The sequence below is a fragment of the Aspergillus alliaceus genome, assembly GCF_009176365.1.
Source record: "Aspergillus alliaceus strain CBS 536.65 unplaced genomic scaffold BDW43scaffold_5, whole genome shotgun sequence".
Classification (NCBI taxonomy): Eukaryota; Fungi; Ascomycota; class Eurotiomycetes; order Eurotiales; family Aspergillaceae; genus Aspergillus; species Aspergillus alliaceus.
In genome coordinates, this window is record NW_022474688.1 from 782,576 (window position 1) to 799,621 (window position 17,046).

At 47.9% G+C, this 17,046-nt stretch overlaps 8 protein-coding genes across 8 annotated transcripts; 3 read left to right on the top strand and 5 right to left on the bottom strand.

Moving 5' to 3' along the window:
- Window positions 1-232: 232 nt before the first annotated feature.
- On the top strand, window positions 233-2,573 carry BDW43DRAFT_181948 (RBR-type E3 ubiquitin transferase). Its single transcript, XM_032038890.1, has one exon. The coding sequence runs from the start codon at window positions 533-535 to the stop codon at window positions 2,393-2,395; it is 1,863 nt and encodes a 620-aa protein (XP_031904556.1). The 5' UTR covers window positions 233-532; the 3' UTR covers window positions 2,396-2,573.
- Window positions 2,574-2,606: 33 nt separating this feature from the next.
- BDW43DRAFT_264029 (uncharacterized protein) lies at window positions 2,607-6,031 on the bottom strand. Its single transcript, XM_032040631.1, has 5 exons — window positions 5,629-6,031; window positions 5,566-5,573; window positions 5,449-5,500; window positions 4,583-5,397; window positions 2,607-4,526 (listed from the first exon to the last, which is right to left on the bottom strand). Exons 1-5 carry the CDS (start codon window positions 5,731-5,733, stop codon window positions 2,837-2,839), a joined length of 2,670 nt encoding a protein of 889 aa, XP_031904557.1. The 5' UTR covers window positions 5,734-6,031; the 3' UTR covers window positions 2,607-2,836.
- A 120-nt stretch (window positions 6,032-6,151) lies between these two features.
- On the top strand, window positions 6,152-7,271 carry BDW43DRAFT_182003 (MMtag domain-containing protein). Its single transcript, XM_032038892.1, has 2 exons — window positions 6,152-6,235; window positions 6,296-7,271. The coding sequence occupies exons 1-2, from the start codon at window positions 6,198-6,200 to the stop codon at window positions 7,059-7,061; spliced, it is 804 nt and encodes a 267-aa protein (XP_031904558.1). The 5' UTR covers window positions 6,152-6,197; the 3' UTR covers window positions 7,062-7,271.
- On the bottom strand, window positions 7,123-10,122 carry cwh41 (mannosyl-oligosaccharide glucosidase). Its single transcript, XM_032038891.1, has 7 exons — window positions 9,788-10,122; window positions 9,217-9,696; window positions 8,994-9,151; window positions 8,899-8,944; window positions 8,457-8,835; window positions 7,502-8,408; window positions 7,123-7,433 (listed from the first exon to the last, which is right to left on the bottom strand). Exons 1-7 carry the CDS (start codon window positions 10,035-10,037, stop codon window positions 7,185-7,187), a joined length of 2,469 nt encoding a protein of 822 aa, XP_031904559.1. The 5' UTR covers window positions 10,038-10,122; the 3' UTR covers window positions 7,123-7,184.
- Window positions 10,123-10,294: 172 nt separating this feature from the next.
- Window positions 10,295-11,747, bottom strand: BDW43DRAFT_264039 (NAD(P)/FAD-dependent oxidoreductase). The gene is made up of 2 exons (XM_032040632.1): window positions 11,618-11,747; window positions 10,295-11,544 (listed from the first exon to the last, which is right to left on the bottom strand). The coding sequence occupies exons 1-2, from the start codon at window positions 11,655-11,657 to the stop codon at window positions 10,361-10,363; spliced, it is 1,224 nt and encodes a 407-aa protein (XP_031904560.1). The 5' UTR covers window positions 11,658-11,747; the 3' UTR covers window positions 10,295-10,360.
- A 1-nt stretch (window position 11,748) lies between these two features.
- Window positions 11,749-13,077, bottom strand: BDW43DRAFT_264040 (uncharacterized protein). Its single transcript, XM_032040633.1, has 2 exons — window positions 12,578-13,077; window positions 11,749-12,519 (listed from the first exon to the last, which is right to left on the bottom strand). The coding sequence occupies exons 1-2, from the start codon at window positions 12,888-12,890 to the stop codon at window positions 12,128-12,130; spliced, it is 705 nt and encodes a 234-aa protein (XP_031904561.1). The 5' UTR covers window positions 12,891-13,077; the 3' UTR covers window positions 11,749-12,127.
- Window positions 13,078-14,193: 1,116 nt separating this feature from the next.
- Window positions 14,194-15,658, top strand: BDW43DRAFT_182099 (Elongator subunit IKI1). Its single transcript, XM_032038894.1, has 3 exons — window positions 14,194-14,447; window positions 14,638-14,794; window positions 14,858-15,658. The coding sequence occupies exons 1-3, from the start codon at window positions 14,289-14,291 to the stop codon at window positions 15,586-15,588; spliced, it is 1,047 nt and encodes a 348-aa protein (XP_031904562.1). The 5' UTR covers window positions 14,194-14,288; the 3' UTR covers window positions 15,589-15,658.
- Window positions 15,659-15,785: 127 nt separating this feature from the next.
- On the bottom strand, window positions 15,786-16,990 carry BDW43DRAFT_182049 (SNAP receptor SEC22). The gene is made up of 5 exons (XM_032038893.1): window positions 16,852-16,990; window positions 16,761-16,795; window positions 16,587-16,696; window positions 16,116-16,521; window positions 15,786-16,046 (listed from the first exon to the last, which is right to left on the bottom strand). Exons 1-5 carry the CDS (start codon window positions 16,883-16,885, stop codon window positions 15,984-15,986), a joined length of 648 nt encoding a protein of 215 aa, XP_031904563.1. The 5' UTR covers window positions 16,886-16,990; the 3' UTR covers window positions 15,786-15,983.
- Between the last annotated feature and the right edge of the window lie 56 nt (window positions 16,991-17,046).

Sequence of the window (17,046 nt, forward strand, 5' to 3'; positions counted from 1 at the left end):
TATCTGCCTCGACCAAGATATTTCTATCGCAGGCCATTCATTCTGACCTTCACCACTTCCAGTATTTCAGCCGTCTCACAGCTCCATTCCCACCCTGATTCCGCTGTTCTTCACAGTGCCTGAAAAGTAAGAAGAGGATGATGGGTCCCTCTTGTTTGGTTCTTCCGTGTTTCTCCGTTGCCACAGAAAGCCATTCAAGTTACAGCTTATCCCAATTAAACTATACCTTGATTATTTACTAACCCATATGATCTCATTAGGTTTCCGTCTTCTCCTCTTTTTCATAGACCGGAAAGTCTCCAAGAGAAGGCTCTTTGGCACCTCCCATCTCCTAATTTGCTCTCACCCGAAAATTCTCGAAGGTATGAATTTTTTAAACGGTCCATATACCATGGTTGTGTCAGGAATATTCTATTAAAGAGCCTGCTTCGCCACCTTTATCAACCAGCGCCCCTACATCCGCTCCTTCTCTCTCTCTCTCTCTCTCTCTCTCTCTATATCTCTTCTATCATTGTGACGGCCTTACCCTAATATGACGGATACCGGGTTGCTTGACGATGAACGCTCGGTCGAGCTGTCGTCCATCGCGGCAATCTATCCAGAAATCAAGATCGACCCTTCGTCCCCTTTTAAGGCATCTTTAGATTTACCCGTCCATCCTTCACCACCTTTACGAGTTTGTTTTCAGCAACATCCAGAGACCGAGCTTCCAACAGTTCTGACTCCACCCACATCTCTTGACGCCAGTGAAGTTGGTTTAGGCTTTGCATCTGAGGACGTTGACGGAGGCACGAAGGCGGACCCCAATGAAGACATACATGTCCTATCGTACCTACCTCCTCTCTGTCTAGAGATTGAACTGCCTGAAGGTTACCCGTCGGAGCAATCTCCTGTCGTCGAGCTTAGCACGGATCCTGGGTGGCTACCCTCCTCGATTATCTCAAGACTGGTAGATGATGGGAAACGCCTGTGGGAAGAATGCGGGAGGGATCTCGTTGTGTACACATATATCGATCATCTTCAGCAATTAGCCGAAACTGGCTTTGGTATCGATGACATACCTGACGGTGAAGTGAGGCTCCCTCGAGAGCTAAAAATCGCACTCCTAGATTTCAACAACAAGGCTGAGAGAAGAGCATTTGAACAGGAGACTTTTGAGTGTGGAGTATGTCTCGAGCCGAAGAAAGGGGTGATTTGTCATCGGCTCTTGCTTTGTTCCCATGTTTTCTGTGTGTCTTGTCTCCAAGACTTTTACAACACATGTATTACAGAAGGCGATGTGGATAGCGTCAAATGTCTGGCACCGGATTGTGGCAAAAAAGAAAAGCCCATACGAAGCCAGGAAGGGCAAACAAAAAGACGCAAGAAAAATGACCGAACATTGAGCCCTAGCGAACTACTGCAGATTCCCCTAGAGCAGGAAACCGTGCAGCGTTATGTCTTTTTGAAACGAAAAAAGAAACTTGAGGCCGACAAGTCTACTGTGTACTGTCCTCGACAGTGGTGCCAAGGTGCAGCTCGCTCGAAGAGGCATCCTAAGCCTATTGACCCTATGTCCGATGACCTGGATCCCTCCGATGATGAGGATATAGGGTTTGTATTCGACCCGCTTGGGGAAGAAGCTCAGCTACCTCCTATGGCGGATCGAGTGGCTGTCTGTGAAGACTGCAACTATGCATTCTGCTGCGTCTGTAAGAAAGGGTGGCATGGTGAGCTTGTGCGGTGCTTCCCCCGCCGGGAAGCAGAACTCTCGGTTGAAGAAAAGGCGACGGAAGAGTATCTAAGGCTATACACATCAGCTTGCCCAACCTGCGATGCCCCTTGTCAGAAACGTATGGGCTGCAACCATATGATATGCTTTAAATGCGACACGCACTTCTGCTACCTTTGTTCCAGCTGGCTTTCGGAAGATAACCCTTACCGTCATTTCAATGATGGTAACAGTTCGTGCTACAACCGACTTTGGGATTTAGAGGGAGGTGATGGTCTCAATCCAGATGGACCTGAAGCTCTTCATCAGATTCCAAACGAATTGCTCCAACTCGACGACAGCAGCGATGATGATGACCAGCCCGCATGGGATTTTGACGATGGCGATAACAACTTCAGACAGCAAGGCCACCCTCCGCCTCCTGCCCCAGCACCACCGCGTGTCAACCAGAGAGCCGGTGGCCCTGGGCATCTCGAAGATGGGCGCAATTTAAATGGCTTAGATGCGGCAGGTAGGGCTGCAGCGGCCGAGAGGCAAGCACAGGCACGGGCAATGGCAGAAGTACGAGGCCGGCCAAATGCTGAAGGAGTATTCAGACGACAAGGCCTTCAGAGATTTTTGGAATTGGTCCAAAATGATAGAGAAGATGAATGGGATAGTGACGAACTAGATGATAATTTTTGACGCACACCCTACCTTTCTTGAAAAGGAGGCTCACCCTCGGGGTATCTTAATTATGTGTCAACGCCCAAATTATGTATCATGATCATGAGGATTTTGCATTTATATCAGCGCATTGGTTCATTTTCTTCGAAGCGGCATTGTTTTATACATGTCAAAACTATATATATGCGACAAAAACCTGAATTTTATATTGATTTACAACAATCATTGTGCTGTTCTCAACCTACCAATACTTACAACCTCGAATTTTAGTTAACCATCCCTATCGGATACATAATGGACTTGCAAGTCCATCTTCCATCCATTGCCGACAGTGTAACACCGAAAATGTCTTGCTACAAAAGTATAGCTACCAACGCATATCCTCACAAGACTTTTCCTACTTAAAATTTTTTATACCGACGTAGTCAAACAGCTTCCTATCCATCATGGCGACTGTGATCATACAACAAGGTATCCATCTTCGTCACTCTCATCACTATCTGTGCGTGTCGGGCTCCAGTTGTACCAGAATTCGTAACTCATAACGGTATGGTCTGCATAGAGGAGTAACAGGCGATAACGTCGGGATGGGTTCCAGCCACGCCAGCTTTCTTCTGGCTGGTAGGCACGGGTAGCCATAGCATGGCACTCTGGTAGAGTGAACAGAGTGTCCCGCTTTTGTTCTCTGATAGGGTCAACCTTAGGGTTGAACGTGGGGGTAGATTCTCTGGAATCACCAGTGCCCGACAGTTCAGAAAGATGTATATCACTTGGGATATCGGATGACTTAGAGCTTGTTTGTAAGTGTGTGTCGGCTTCGCCGTCGGTGATATGTTTATAATAAAACTTCAGGTCATCCTCGCTAACATCGTGTGGGATATAAGGGACATCAGGAGGCATTTCAAACCCTTGCATAGGACCGACGCTCATGCCTAGGAGAGGTATTAGAGGTCTGTCGCCATACTTTTCCTGGCTCTCGAAGGGGACAATCCAATCGACTCGGAATGATAGACCCGCGGTTTCCGACTCAGTCAGAGTGATCACTGCTGTGCGGCCCTTTTGAGAGGCTGCTACTACGATTCCGTGTTCAGGGATATATTTGACCATGTTGAATCGATCACAGGCTGGTCGGAGCGAACCCACAATGTGAGTAAACTTTTGCCGAAGAGGTGCACCACAGACAACACTTGCACAAGGAGCAAGCGGATGAGCAATGAGGCGGATATCTGTTTGGGAGAAGTGAAGAATCGGAAAGTTCGCATTTGGTGGAGCTGACGTCGATAGGAAATCTATTAGCGACTCCCTCTGGCCATGGATATCGAGATCATTTGGGAAAGCATGACGTGACATACGGTTGAAGACTTCGTAAGTAGCTGACCCTGAAATAGATGCATCACTACCTTCGGAGATATCGTCTGCACCATCCATCTCCAGGTCCTCAAAAGGGCTGACCTCTTCTATTGAGAAGTCGTCAAAGTATTCCTCGGCTCCAGGGATATCGCCGCCGAGAGCCTCAAGAAGTGCTACTTGAAGAAATTCGGGTGTTGTCAAGGGGATACGTGTAGGAAGATTTTGAGTATTATTGATCTGCTGTTCTGTATCATCCGATTGACGGGAGGCCCCATGGTCACCCCGGACTTCGCCCTCTTGGTTAGAACTTTGTTGGTGCCCCGTATATATCTCTTCGTCGGGACTTGTAGTAGAGCTCATATTATCTCCATGCAAAGAGCTTTCAACGGCAGCATGGCTCAATGTATCGGCGGAATCTGGAGGCCGGAGATCTCTGACGCCTTGAGAGTCGCTAAGTTCTGGAACTTCCACTTCCCCTGCACGATGAGAATTCACAGATGAGCCATTATGTGCCCCACTACTGGTGCTCTGACGACCACCCCTTCCCTTGCCAATACAGCAATCAGCCCCAAATATGTCAGGTAAGATCGGCTGTTCTGGCTCAGCCTTGACCGCGGGAGGGAAATAACTATAGAGCTGAGATGCGTTGGGTATTCGGTTGCTCAACTTTGTCAGGTCAAGAATCGACTGACCATCCTCTGCACGACGTTGAGGATGACCACCGCACGCGTCCTCTGTCGATTTGAGTAGATGAAAAGTACGTGGATCGAGCGCAATGACAGACCAACCACGCTCTTCACTACGTCGTCCGTCAGTATCAAAGCATCGAAGACGAAGAATTAAGGTTGGTCTTACTCGTGTGCTTCTGAGAAGTATCTGAAGGAAATGTCGTTTTTGAAGTGGTACACGTTGAAGGGGCCAGGGCCCTCCCAGGTCTTCCAGACAAAAACTTTATTTTCAATATCTGTACTGACCATCCATGTTCCGTTCGGGTCAAGGTCACAATTCAGAAAGGAAACAGACGGAATGTTGGTAAAGTGTCCAGTGTAGGTTAAGCGTATGTTCCTTTTTCGGTGCTTTGCGGGCATCAGTTGCCGTAGCTGTTTGAACTGCTCTTCGCTTTTGATTTCCAGCCAAGTCTGGCCATAGTCAGTCAGATCATCCTCTTCTTCCAGTCTCTGACCTGTGTCACTGCCTTTTCCAGAAGCAGTATTCACCAGTGCAAATGCAAAAACAGTAACAAGGCCTGTGTTCGCGGTCACTGCAATCAAGCGGGAGAACTTGTGAATGGCCAGTCCCCAGGCACTGGCATGAACGTATTCAACGAAGAAAGGTTCCACCTGGGAGTCATCAAAAGGCCGCGGCTCCTTGCGCTCTGCAGCCCGCTTCAAAGCCGAGAAGATAGCCTCAACACGATAGCCACAGACATTGCCTGAGTCAGTAACCAACAGAAGGACTTCATCGCGGCCCAAATCGTCCACGAGGATATTGTTAATGGCATGAGGCATAAACGGTGATATGTAACCACTGCTATGGGGATCTTTCATAACAGGAGTAATAATAATTTCAGGGTTAGGTCCCAGGGTCTGAAATGACCCAGCCGGCTCCCAGACATAAATTTGATGGCGATAAGCCACAAATAGGAGATTACGACGTTGGGAGAGAGCAGTCTTCAGGCATATCAGTAAAAGTGGTCATACAGAAGTATAGCTGCGATTTACCAGATTACTTCGCCATGTTGCAGCTTGCGGAGGAGGCGAGTCTTCTGCTATGCTGCGCATCCCAACACCTACGTCAGTGCAATCCAATGACTGTAGAGATAACAATCAAATACATACGAAGAGTACTAATCGAAATTGTTAGCTCAGCGCATCAACAAAGAACATTGGGAGCCAACGTACTCTTTGTGTCCCTTTCTCGACACTCAAAGCCCTTAGATGAAGGCCTTCTCTAGTTCGAGTTTTACGGCTTGAGGGCTGCCTCTCGGCTTCCACGTTAAACTCCATGGCTACTATCGTGTCCACCTGTAAAGGTGGCACGAAAGAGGGCAGTCCAAATAAACACTTAGTACTCTAATAGATTATAATTCTTAGCGCAATGCATCAAGTGAGGGTGGTGAAGGCGGGAAGAATCGAAAAACACGAGGGGTGTATGTATCAGATTCGAGTGTGACATCACATGGAGCTTGAGGTCTACCGCTTCGCAGACCCCTTTGCATGATTACACTGAAACCCCCATAGAGTTAAAGAGATATGAGGTGAGATTGATCTCTCTGAACTCAACTCTTGCGTTCTCTGCGAGGACTGTGGTTTGATGAAGTCAGCCAACCCCGGGCGGCGGCCTCAGGCCGTAGTATGCACGTGCCATCCTGACGGAACCAAACTCTCTTATCACGTCTTGGAAACAGTCGATCGCAACACACTTTCTGGATTTATGTGAAGAGCGATTACTCCTCACAAAGATTTAAGCAATGGATCTGGTCGCAAGCATCCGCAAAGAAGGCAGCCGGTAAGCTCCACGCTCCTCCATGATCCATATTCATACCCGCTAACTTTACTATTCCTACAGTGGTGGCCGCGGCGACTTCAAATGGTCCGATGTCAAGGAATCTTCGCACCGTGAGAACTATCTTGGCCATTCGTTAATGGCCCCTGTTGGCCGCTGGCAACAGGGCCGTGACTTGCAGTGGTACACAAAGACCGATGAGGGCGAAGAGGAAAGAATTAGGAAAGAACGCGAAGAGAAACAACTTGTCAAGGAAGCCGAGGAAGAAGCCATGGCCCGGGCTTTGGGCCTGCCAGTTCCAGAGAAGCGCGCCAGCTCCAACGCCAATCTTACGCCGCTGGGTGAGAAAGACGTCCAAAACGCAATCCGAGATACAGCCGAGGGACAGGAGCTAGCGATAGACGAAGCGGGCAAGGGAATTGGCTACGTTTCGTTTGGGGGGAAATCAGCCACTATGTCTCGCACGGGCAATGGCGATAAACTTGAGCCTGTCGGTTTGGGTACTAGCTCAGCAGACAAGCGGAGACGGCGAAGTGAGCGTAGCAGGAGTCCATGGAGAGATAGGAGGCGAGATCATCTGGGTGATAGAAACAAAGACAGGGATCGAGATCACAGATACCGTAAGCATCGCGACGAGCACGAGCATCGGCACAGGAGCCATCGGCACAGGTCTCGGTCCCGGTCGCGAGACCACCGGAGAAGGTACTCACGCTCACGGTCAAGAAGCAGGGACAGAAGAGTCAACGACGAAGGCAGGAGACGCCGAGACGACCGGCACCATACTACCCGCCCAAGGGATAGAGACTCAGACTACCATCGTCGGCGTTGATGTTATTTTTTCAGATGTTCGTCTTGTCTACAAACGGAGTTGGGGCGTTTGTCCAGAGACTCTAGTGTATAAGAGCTATTCCCTAGTTTGGACCATTCTCTATACAACAGTCACTGCTGTTCTCTATAACTCGTCATGTCCCTTACTCTCGCCTACTGGAAGATCAGGCATCGACATCATCTTCACCACCATACTAGTCCATCCAGTGAAATGTTGCGTCCGCTGTCCCTTGCCCGTCTCAGGGTTATACTGTTCCCAGGCAAACCCGGTTTCCTTCCATTCTCTGAACACATTTTCGACTATGTTCTTCCGCAACTTGGAATACATTTCACGGGCCTGTTCCTGGTGTGGACCAGAAGTGGTCGCGATATCCTAGAGTGAAACCGTCAGGTTCAGTCCGTGGTTTGGTTTGTATGTCATTAGATAGGTACGTTACTCACATAGAGGTTCTTGAACACCAGGTAGTTGATGTTGATCCATACGGGGCTTCTCCAATAATTCTCGGCAGTCCCGTAAAACTCGTCTTTCTTGCTCAGACTACGAATACCAAAATCACTCCAGAGCTCTTCTGGGTCGTTGATCAAATCCATGATGGCCTTTAGCCGCGGGCTATCGGGGCCGATCATGCCAGTGAGAAAGGGGAAGATGGAGATGTATCCCTTATGGCAGACAGAGATGCTTTCCTCGTACTCGTCAATGGTCGCATCACAGTAAGTTTGCGCCTGTTCGTCCCAATGGAGGTCGTCGATATTCCGTTCAATTGCGGTTTCATAGTACTTGAGCTCCTCGGCATCTTCAGCCTCTCCCAGCCGCTCGGCAATTCGTCGAAGAGAGCGAGTCATCATTCCCATCCAACTGATTAAGTCCACGTGTAGCTCACCGGGGTGCGGGGGTTGTGCTCGAGGATAATCGTCCAATCCAGATGTTAGGATGTGGTGGACAGACCGACCGCGCCAGCGGTATCCCTCCCTGGTGGAAAACGCTTCTCGGTCGTAGGACTTAATGTCACCTCGCTGAGTGTTTCTATACCAGAAATAATGCTTCTTCAGTAATGGGTAGATTGAACGAATATAAGCTTCGCCCAACTCCGGCTGTTGCACATAGACTGAACGGACACCCTCTGTAATATCCTCAGCAGGTCTCTGGACTGAGACGTTCCTGTTGGTATCTAATTTATCGAGAAACGCCTCCAAAACAATGAAAAGGGTTGGGGGATTGGCGTAGTGAGGATACTGGACAGTAAACTCGGGTGGAACTTTACTGCGTGCCTCAGCGCCCAAGATTTGCTCTCGAGCAATCCACCCATCCTCGTCCATTAGGCTTAGCCAACTTTTTAAAATATCGAGCCTGGAAGATGTCAGTATTCGAAGACGATAGTAGTATAGGCCAACGCACGCAAGATCCGTATCCCATTCAACAACAGGGATTAAGTGGAAGCCCTCATCCCAGAGGAATCCTCTAGGGAAGAACGGCCGAGAGGGCACACTGGTAAAAAGATCTTTAGGACCTTCAAGTACAGGTTCTGCCCGAGCTCTTGCCTCCGCTGTTTCCTCCCAGAAGCCTTCGTTCTCCTCATCATACTCCGGTGCTGCGGAGCGGTCAACAATATCTGTACCGTGGAAGTAGCCTATGCCACCGACAAGGTTAGAGAGCATGGACTTGGAGAATTCAATGTACTCGTCGGAATCAAATGGAGGCTGCGGAGGCAGTATCTTGCCGAAGCGTTCAGCGAAAGCTACCGAAGCACTTGCAATTTCTTGAGCAAGAAGCTCAGCTGTAATGTATATAGTCAGCATTGACTTCCAAAACCGGTAGCTGAATAAGAAGGACACCGTACATGTCAGAGGCTGTGGCGAAGAACCAGATGAGAATAAGATATCGAACTGTACTTGTAAGCAGCTTATTTGCACTCTTAATGGTCTCTCGCCTTACCTCAAAGGCACCCCTGAAGATTTTCTGAACAAGATGGATATTACCATCACCTGGCATGTTTTTGATTGTAAAGACCTGCGATGGGGGCGGAGGGTTTTCCGCTCCATACTTCGCAATGGTTTCGCTTACCCCCTCCTTCATTTGCGAGAACAGGATCACTACACGGGATAATTAGCCCTAAGTCGAACTTGAAAGATGTCTGAAGAACATTGAGAAAGCATACACTTCGTCTGCCAGGTGTGCTCCGGGGGTACGGTCAAACTCGACACTAAGGTGCGGTCCAATGGCTTGTCCTCATGACTTGGATGGTCATGTTCCGGGTGCTCGTTGGTTTTAGGGCCCTTAGTTACATCAATTGTAAATTCACCGAGATCAGAGGTATAACCAGCCAGCTTCACGTCGCCCTCAAACCCACGCGAGTCGTCAGACTTGGTCTCAACTCCCAAGTTACCAAGCCCCTCCAGAGCACTGTAAAAAACGACCGTTGTAGGCTGATCTGGGGAACCATCATCCCGAGGGACACCCTTCACTCGGACAGCCCAGCTGCCTCCATGCTGTCCACCAGGGACCTTGATAAAATCAATTGTCAGATCCAATGAGTTTCCAGCATCGTGAATTGTTTGGCGCCCGCCCTTCCGTATATCGTACTCGTCCCATCCATAACCAGCCATCCCTTCATTCTGTTCGCAGGTGTGCCTGAAGTCTTCAGGAGAGTCAGAATTAGTGAAACCATTAACAAACTTCAAACAGACTCCCAATGGCCAAAACGAAGGACAACGGATTGGGCCACATACTTGACTGAGCTGTAGAGAAATCATCCACCTTCGCCCACATCAGTCCCGCGAACAGACTGTTCGGAATTCGAGGTCGAACCCCAAAATAGAGGTTAGGCTTGTAAGGACCCCATAATAGCGACTGATTGTTAGCTCGCGCGGCCTCCTTAGCTAGAACCGATACGTCATTAATTATGGATGCGTCACTCGCGAAAACCGCAACCACATAGAATACCGTTGACGAAAGAGTAAGTAAATTGAAGTAATGCATTGTCTAGATGAAAAGCATTAAGAACAAAATGGGGAAGCCCTCGCAATAAGAGGCCTGCGCATAGAGACAATGTGCTATGGCAAGTCGGAGGTTGATGTTTCTATTATCTGGCCATTAGAGCTTGTCCCTTTATTTATCCGCCGGCATTAGCTCCGCTCCGCACTTTATGCGGCCCAACAAAGACCTTTCTAGGCTCTAGGCTCTCCGTCCCTTTTGAAGAAGCCACGAAAAATAATAAAAATAAAAAATAAACCAATAGAGTCCGCTCTGAAGGGGATATCCCCTATTTATTTAATCATTCTATATAAATCATCTCATCTAAATTAAAGATAGTTCCTTGGATCAAGCGACCCAATCTTCGCGCTCTTAGCATTGCCATCGAATATACATTCGCTAATAAGCTTTCCAGTGCCAGGCGCATTCTGTATACCCCAGCAGGTGTGGCCAGCTGCAAGGTATAGCCCCTGAGTGCCAACATGGCCCACCAATGGACCACCGCGTGCGTCAGCCACATTCGGTAAGTAGCAGGCTTGACGGGCGCAAACTTGCCCATCACGTAGCTCATCAGAGACGCTGCCCACCTGGTTAATAATATCCTGACATCGCTCTTGGTCCACCTCAACTTCTGCACTTGTCTTCGGAAGGGGAACAGTCTGATCGCCCTCTCCACAGCAATAGACCGTGTTGTCAGGGCGAGCATAGATCTCTGGTGTCGCGACCGTTGGACGCGATGACTTCAAGGGATCGAAATTGGCTGGTATCTCGATATTCGTGAAAAGGGTGTATCCGCTGACTGGCCTTGTAGGCCGGATAACAACACTATGAGCACGCGTCGCCGAGATGGGAGCTTCCGGCAGAACCGATCTTGTCCACGGCCCGGCAGCAATAACAACATCGGTTGCAGGAATAGTGTGTGTTTCGCCAGTTTCCTTGCCAATGTATGTAACCGACTGAACGGCATCTCCAGAGTAATCAATACTTGTGACTGACCCCAGCATAATCTTTGCGCCTTTCTCCTCGGCGAGCTTTGCGATAGACGTGGTAAAGAGATAAGGATGGACCTGGGCAGTTTCACCCGGATCGCTCATGCTTTCATAGCCTCTAACTCCCTCTAGCTCAAGCCAGTCAAGATCACTAGGTACTTTAGCAGTCTTTAGTTTACCCAGCGCAGTTGCACTGCGTTTTTGTAGGGATATCGAGCTACCACTCTCTTCGCCTGTCGTCTTGCTGAGTGGGCGGCCTCTTGCGATAAGTTGGCCGCAGTTCACCGCTCGATAACCCCATCGATCCTTTCCACCGTGCTCCTTAGCAAGATCTGCATGTAATTTGTAGCTCAATGGTACAATGTTGCTTGGGTATGCCCATAAGGCTAATAGACCGCCTGCCTTGCCTGACGCTCCTCCTGCAATTTCTGTGGCCTCGATGAGGGTCACTGAGTGCCGCGAGGGATCAAAAGACGGGTGTCTCGTCAAATAGTACGCTGAACAACATCCGATGATACCACCACCTTGGACGAGGCTGTTAGTTTCTCGTGTGGAATGGTCGTGCGGGGTAAGTCAAGAAAGTCGAAGATGTCATACCAACGATAACAATATCACGGCGTTCGTTTGGGGCTGTCATTTTGCAGTACGGCGCGATTCTAGATCTTAAGGTTCTTAAAGAAGCCACGTTATTGAGGGTGGCTGGATGGAAGGAAATCTTAACGAGGAAGAGTTGAAGTGGGATGAATATCAAATACTCTTTATACAGGTACATACGTCACTACAGGTCATGTGCCCACACTCATGCCGCATGCTAATAATTTTGTGGCATCTCGTTCGCACTTTTGTTTCTTTCGGTCTGTGCAAGGACAAAGATCAATATCTAAAACTCACCAAAGACCTTGTGCGCGTGTAAAGTGCAAGAGAAAGTAGATTATACTCCGGCCATGCATACAGTAACTTTAATCGAAAGCCCAGCAAAAATCGGTCCCGCCCTAACAGATACGAAGTGGAAAGAGAAGAAGGGAGGAAGGGAGGAAAAGAAAGTAGAAAAGAGGGGGAAAGAAAAAGGCAATGACAGAAATAAATAGGGAGAGTAACTGTGAACCATCACCTTGAAGGACTCAGTGGCCGATTGAATCCTCCCTGGCGATTCATATACTGTCTGTATTCTGTCTTCTTCTCCTTACGCACTCCATAGATGTCGTTTCCAGGTACCTTGGTATTCTTTGTGCTTCTGAACCGAGAAAACCCCATGCTGCGGCGTATCATTTCGTCAATATCATCTTCCCCGGCATCGATATCCATGTCCATCTCGTCTTTAGACCGATTTGATGTCCTTGGCTCAGTTGCGCCATTCGCCTGTATTCGGGGGTCTTTGCGATCATTCCTACGATCTCCTCTAGGTCCGCGAAGAGGTGGTGTTCTGGACCTATCCCTATTTCCGTTTCGAAGTGGGGAGCGAGAACGGTCACGGTTTCTTTCCCCTTTCGAAGGGTACCCTTCAACAATCCGATATCAGTACTCAACCTAGGCAAGTTATCACATCATATAACATACCTCGCTTATCGTAATATTTGTCGCGACTAGAGCTTCTCTCCAGATCTCTCCTATTGTGGCCGCGATCGCGGTCACGACGATCCCTGGATCTACTCCTATCTCGTCGTCTGTCCCTCCGGTCCCTTGAGCGAGAACGGTATCTTCGGTCGTCGCGGGGACCATCTCGTCGTCCATCATCCTTTAGGTGTGCTTCACGTCTAGGGCTCCTATTATACTCCGAGTCTTGTTCAGGCGAACGCGTCCGCCGGTCATCCATATCCCACATTGCCGAGCTATCAGCACGTCGGGCTCGTTTTGCGGGAGGCTCGGCCATCCTTAGATGCGGTGAACAAGGTGTTATCTAGTTGGGGGTCTGCAGATGCGACGGAGTGAGAATATGTTAAAATGATAAAGTTGCCGTGTCTGGAAAGGTGTAGTCGAGATGTTGATGGTGCAAAATCGAAATAAAACTTGACAGTCTGTAGGGATATTTTATTTATTTCATCATTATTTGTTTAAAATGGGTATCAAATGTCTAGAAGACAATAGTGTTGAATTCTGGTGCTCCAGCGGAATGGAAATTGAGGCCGTTAAGATATTACGGTTGTCTAGATATACCAGTTATGCAGCCGGCGCTAATGAAGTAAAGCTTGGCCTCATCATTCATTGAACAACTGCACAGCATCCAACAACAACAACCAGTATCTAAGAATGAGAAACAAAGGTTCCATATGTTTGATATTCGCTCAGCACTCATTTAACTAATCTGCACTGTCATATATTTCTCATGGATATCTATCACTGCTTTTTGACATTATGATTGTAATTTTTTCGAATATCCTTACTAAGTACTTCGACTCTGCGATTGTCTTGATCGTTGAAGAATGCCAGATGCTCGTGCGGGTGTTCCCAGGATCTGTGTATACATCATAATCCACCAAGGAGCAGTATAGTGTTGTGGGCTAGTATGCAAACCCCATATTTTTACTAATGTAGATGATACAGCCATACTATGTCCATATTCTTTACCCATTCCTGTGTAGGTTATGAGTTGCAGCACTAAGGACACACCTTTGATGCATATTTAGCTTCCACGTAGAAGTTGCGAGGGGATTTAGTCCTTACAGAATGGATGACGAAAACAACGACAACAACTTTGAATAAATAAATAACAAAAACAGATTAGGGAGAAAGAAAAAAGGTTGGTCACGGAAGGACAGATTGGTGTTTTCTGCGTCTTAAGTAACCCAATAGCTGCTATATTTTATTTTTGACCTATGTTCCATGACTTTCCACGTTTCTGTCTGGTATGCAAAGAGAAAGTTCTAAATCTTCACAACCAAATTATTATTCTCAGATTGCCATGTTACAAATCTTCTTCTTCACCGGCTATTTAGGATTGAAAAATATAGCTACTTAGCCCTATCTATAGAATCCAACTTTGATTGAAAGCTTACAATACTTACAATAGACTGCGAAGCGTATTCATGCAAAAAAAAAATGCCTGACACAAGCCTGCAATTGCAGGCTGGCAATTCCAACGGCCCGTCCCGCTGAGCCGCAGACTAGCTACGTCAATGGCAAAGATCAGCCATTCCGTGGAAATCTTTTATGCTCAATGTCTCCAACCCCTCATACCCACGGAAGAACCCCGCTACCAGCATTTCTCGATATACATCAGCGCAACTACTGCCCTACATAGGTAGAGTTGCTACTACATCTGTTAAAAGCAATGGCGCCTGCAAACGTCTCCCATAGGCAAACACATAATTTACTTCTAATCTCAAAGCTTCTCAGTCTCAGAGATACTGCATCACCGCTTACCCTGCTCTTGGATTCCCTAGAACAACCCGCTACTCCATTGATTAAAGAATATATCCGCCGTGCAAAGGTGCGTTCTGCTTTATTCCACTTGTCATACTCCAACTCCCACCCTTGATGTATCCTGGTTTTGGATATGGACTTCTGTTCGTATCGGCTCCAAGGCAGACTCAAGAGTGGTACGTCATTGATAATTTTAAATGGTCGATATGCACACTTTACACTATCCGCAGGCCCAATAAAGCTAAGAAAATAAATAGATCTCCAAGGTTCATGTCACACTTATTGCCTTTGAGACACTAAGACCATTACACGGCATTGATGCATTTATTTCTGCCCGGAGGAAAACCCCTTCACAGATAGTTAAGGAAGTTGGCGTAGCTTATCAGGCTACTTCGACCAACAACCCTTCTCCCCGTACGTATAGCACAGGCTAATCTGTGCACCAAGTCATCCGTGACCATGACTAACAATTAGTAGGGCGTCTTATCCTGATAGATTCCATTAACCCACTTCTGCGCTCCAAAGTAAACGATGCGCACTCTCAACTCTCGACATTTCTAAGCTCGTTTCTCATACCCTCGAATCCTTCGGCATCTAAACTCGAAGTTTCGCTCGTGGTGACTTTCCACCAAGATGTTCCAAGCCCCCCAGCTCAGTCTCCTTATTCACCATCGCCTCATTCCATGTTGTCCTACCTTGCAACAACAATCATACGGCTTCATTCATTCTCCCATATATTAACTCAGAAGGCAGCTAGAGATCGCAGTCTAGCGGCACCTGTTTTCGGCCTTGAAGAGGAACAGGACGGCGTACTTCTCGGCAGATTGGACAAACCAGTCGGTAAGGAGTCAGCCGAAGGTCTCGTTCTGGAGATGGAACATAGGCGCAAAAGTGGTCGTGGTGTCTTGGAGTGGTATGTCCTACCTCCTGCATCACGATACTCGCCTCAACATGTGAAGGAGGTTGTAACGTTACTCGACGACCATCCCTTGTATCGTCCACCTGAGGAGCCAGAAACTGGTGCGGGCGAAGAAGAGCCTAAATCTACTTTTGAATTACGGCTCACTGATAGACAGAGGAGAGAAAGAGAAGGGGTAGTGCTGCCATACTTTGATGCACAACAAGGTAACGGCCCAGGAGAAGGCGGACGTATCTTGTACGACATGGGAGAAGAAGACGATTTCGACGAGGAGGAAGATGAAATATAGGCTTGCACGTATAGGGTGGCCGTTGACAAATCTTCCCAGTAAACTGGTACAACAGTTTCTACTACACTTTTACTACTTCATAACGCTCCTTGTTTGTACGCGTTCCAAATCGAAATTTGTCGAAAAGGAAAAAAAAGACATTACCTACGTGTTGAATTGTTTACCCATCCTGATTGAAGGGGATATGGACTATGATCTATGAGACGCATGAATGGACATGCTATGCCAGGCTCCCTGGAATTAAAGGTGTAAACTTTGCAATCAAGCTCGTCCGTCATCAGATGTTGGAAATTTTGAGGGTTTCGGGGTGGATGGAGTCCGGCAACCATCAACAAGATTAACTATGCATACATTCATTTAAGCGGGTGTCCGTAAGCAGCCGCTTAGGGAAGGAATTAGAAGAAGCGCAACCATATAAGGAAAAGAAAGAGGAAGCCGACACCAGCAATTGGGCCATACTGTGCAATATGTCAGTTTGCTGGCCTAGTCAAAACATATGGATGAAGTCAGAAGTCACGGGGAATTACCTGTTTAATCACCAACTCCCAATTGATGCGCACTGCGGCTCGTCTGTATTTCTTACTATCCTCTCGCAGACGCCCCGACAACTCGCCCATTCGCTCTAAGCTATCACCTCGGTATAGAAGGTCCTCGATGTTCTTTGTCATCACTTTCGTCACGTCCCGCAGCTCATCGTTCAATTTGTCAAGGTTTTGCGACGCCCGGCTATCCTGGTATAGCTTCTTGGTGCGTTGGATGAATGTATCGAATTCTACGAAGGCATACGGCCGAAGGGTGGGGGACTGGTACTGCGCAGAGGAGTATGTGGTAGTAAACTCGGTGGCGAGATCGGCGAGATAGGTGAAAGCAAGTTTGCGTGGGTAGGAGCGGTCGCATATACAGAGGAAGCAGATATCGTCTTGGATAAGATAGCTATTTTTAGAAAACTCAAGTTAGAACCTGCACTTGCTTTCTTGCATCCCATATGCCCAACTCACTGTAGATTGTATTGGCCAGACTCAATACTAGCTTGTGGTGCCGAATTGCGACTCAACCGGCGGAATATCATTTTGGCTTGTGTTTTGATCTCTGAGAGCTCCACTTCTGCCTAAATGAGAGTAATAGAGTTACTCGCATGTCACTGTCTCACTGTGAATGAGCTGTAAACTGACCTGTTCATCATCCACCGACGCAGCCATCATGAGGCCTTGACAAACATCAGCAACCGCATTTTACAACTAATCTCTCCACATTTCGTCTTACCATCAAGCCTGGCTATTTGGGTTGACTTAACCATTTTGAAACAAACCTGTCTTTGCCTATCAGGCTTTTACCTCGTTAAATAACACTCAGGCTGCCGTTCAGTTGCCGGGGCGCATATAGTCTTCCGTTTGTTGTCCGAAAGCAATGACCCGCAAGCGCAAGGCGGTCGACGATGGCAAAACCAGGGAGCAGCCA

Bases quoted from the DNA above. Each gene is read 5' to 3' on its own strand.
- BDW43DRAFT_181948 (XM_032038890.1), top strand. From the start codon at position 533: ATGACGGATACCGGGTTGCTTGACGATGAACGCTCGGTCGAGCTGTCG.
- BDW43DRAFT_264029 (XM_032040631.1), bottom strand. From the start codon at position 5,733: ATGGAGTTTAACGTGGAAGCCGAGAGGCAGCCCTCAAGCCGTAAAACT. The intron at 5,398-5,448 runs GTAAATCGCAGC...ATATGCCTGAAG, and splicing joins CAACATGGCGAAGTAATCTG to ACTGCTCTCTCCCAACGTCG. The intron at 4,527-4,582 runs GTAAGACCAACC...CGGACGACGTAG, and splicing joins TACTTCTCAGAAGCACACGA to TGAAGAGCGTGGTTGGTCTG.
- BDW43DRAFT_182003 (XM_032038892.1), top strand. From the start codon at position 6,198: ATGGATCTGGTCGCAAGCATCCGCAAAGAAGGCAGCCG. The intron at 6,236-6,295 runs GTAAGCTCCACG...CTATTCCTACAG, and splicing joins ATCCGCAAAGAAGGCAGCCG to TGGTGGCCGCGGCGACTTCA.
- cwh41 (XM_032038891.1), bottom strand. From the start codon at position 10,037: ATGCATTACTTCAATTTACTTACTCTTTCGTCAACGGTATTCTATGTG. The intron at 9,697-9,787 runs GTATGTGGCCCA...ACTCTCCTGAAG, and splicing joins TTTCTCTACAGCTCAGTCAA to ACTTCAGGCACACCTGCGAA. The intron at 8,836-8,898 runs GTACGGTGTCCT...TATACATTACAG, and splicing joins TTCGCCACAGCCTCTGACAT to CTGAGCTTCTTGCTCAAGAA.
- BDW43DRAFT_264039 (XM_032040632.1), bottom strand. From the start codon at position 11,657: ATGACAGCCCCAAACGAACGCCGTGATATTGTTATCGTTG. The intron at 11,545-11,617 runs GTATGACATCTT...GCCTCGTCCAAG, and splicing joins CCGTGATATTGTTATCGTTG to GTGGTGGTATCATCGGATGT.
- BDW43DRAFT_264040 (XM_032040633.1), bottom strand. From the start codon at position 12,890: ATGGCCGAGCCTCCCGCAAAACGAGCCCGACGTGCTGATAGCTCGGCA. The intron at 12,520-12,577 runs GTATGTTATATG...GGATTGTTGAAG, and splicing joins CAAATATTACGATAAGCGAG to GGTACCCTTCGAAAGGGGAA.
- BDW43DRAFT_182099 (XM_032038894.1), top strand. From the start codon at position 14,289: ATGGCGCCTGCAAACGTCTCCCATAGGCAAACACATAATTTACTTCTA. The intron at 14,448-14,637 runs GTGCGTTCTGCT...GAAAATAAATAG, and splicing joins AATATATCCGCCGTGCAAAG to ATCTCCAAGGTTCATGTCAC. The intron at 14,795-14,857 runs GTACGTATAGCA...AACAATTAGTAG, and splicing joins GACCAACAACCCTTCTCCCC to GGCGTCTTATCCTGATAGAT.
- BDW43DRAFT_182049 (XM_032038893.1), bottom strand. From the start codon at position 16,885: ATGGTTAAGTCAACCCAAATAGCCAGGCTTGATG. The intron at 16,697-16,760 runs GTCAGTTTACAG...ACTCTCATTTAG, and splicing joins CGTCGGTGGATGATGAACAG to GCAGAAGTGGAGCTCTCAGA. The intron at 16,522-16,586 runs GTGAGTTGGGCA...TTCTAAAAATAG, and splicing joins TCTGGCCAATACAATCTACA to CTATCTTATCCAAGACGATA.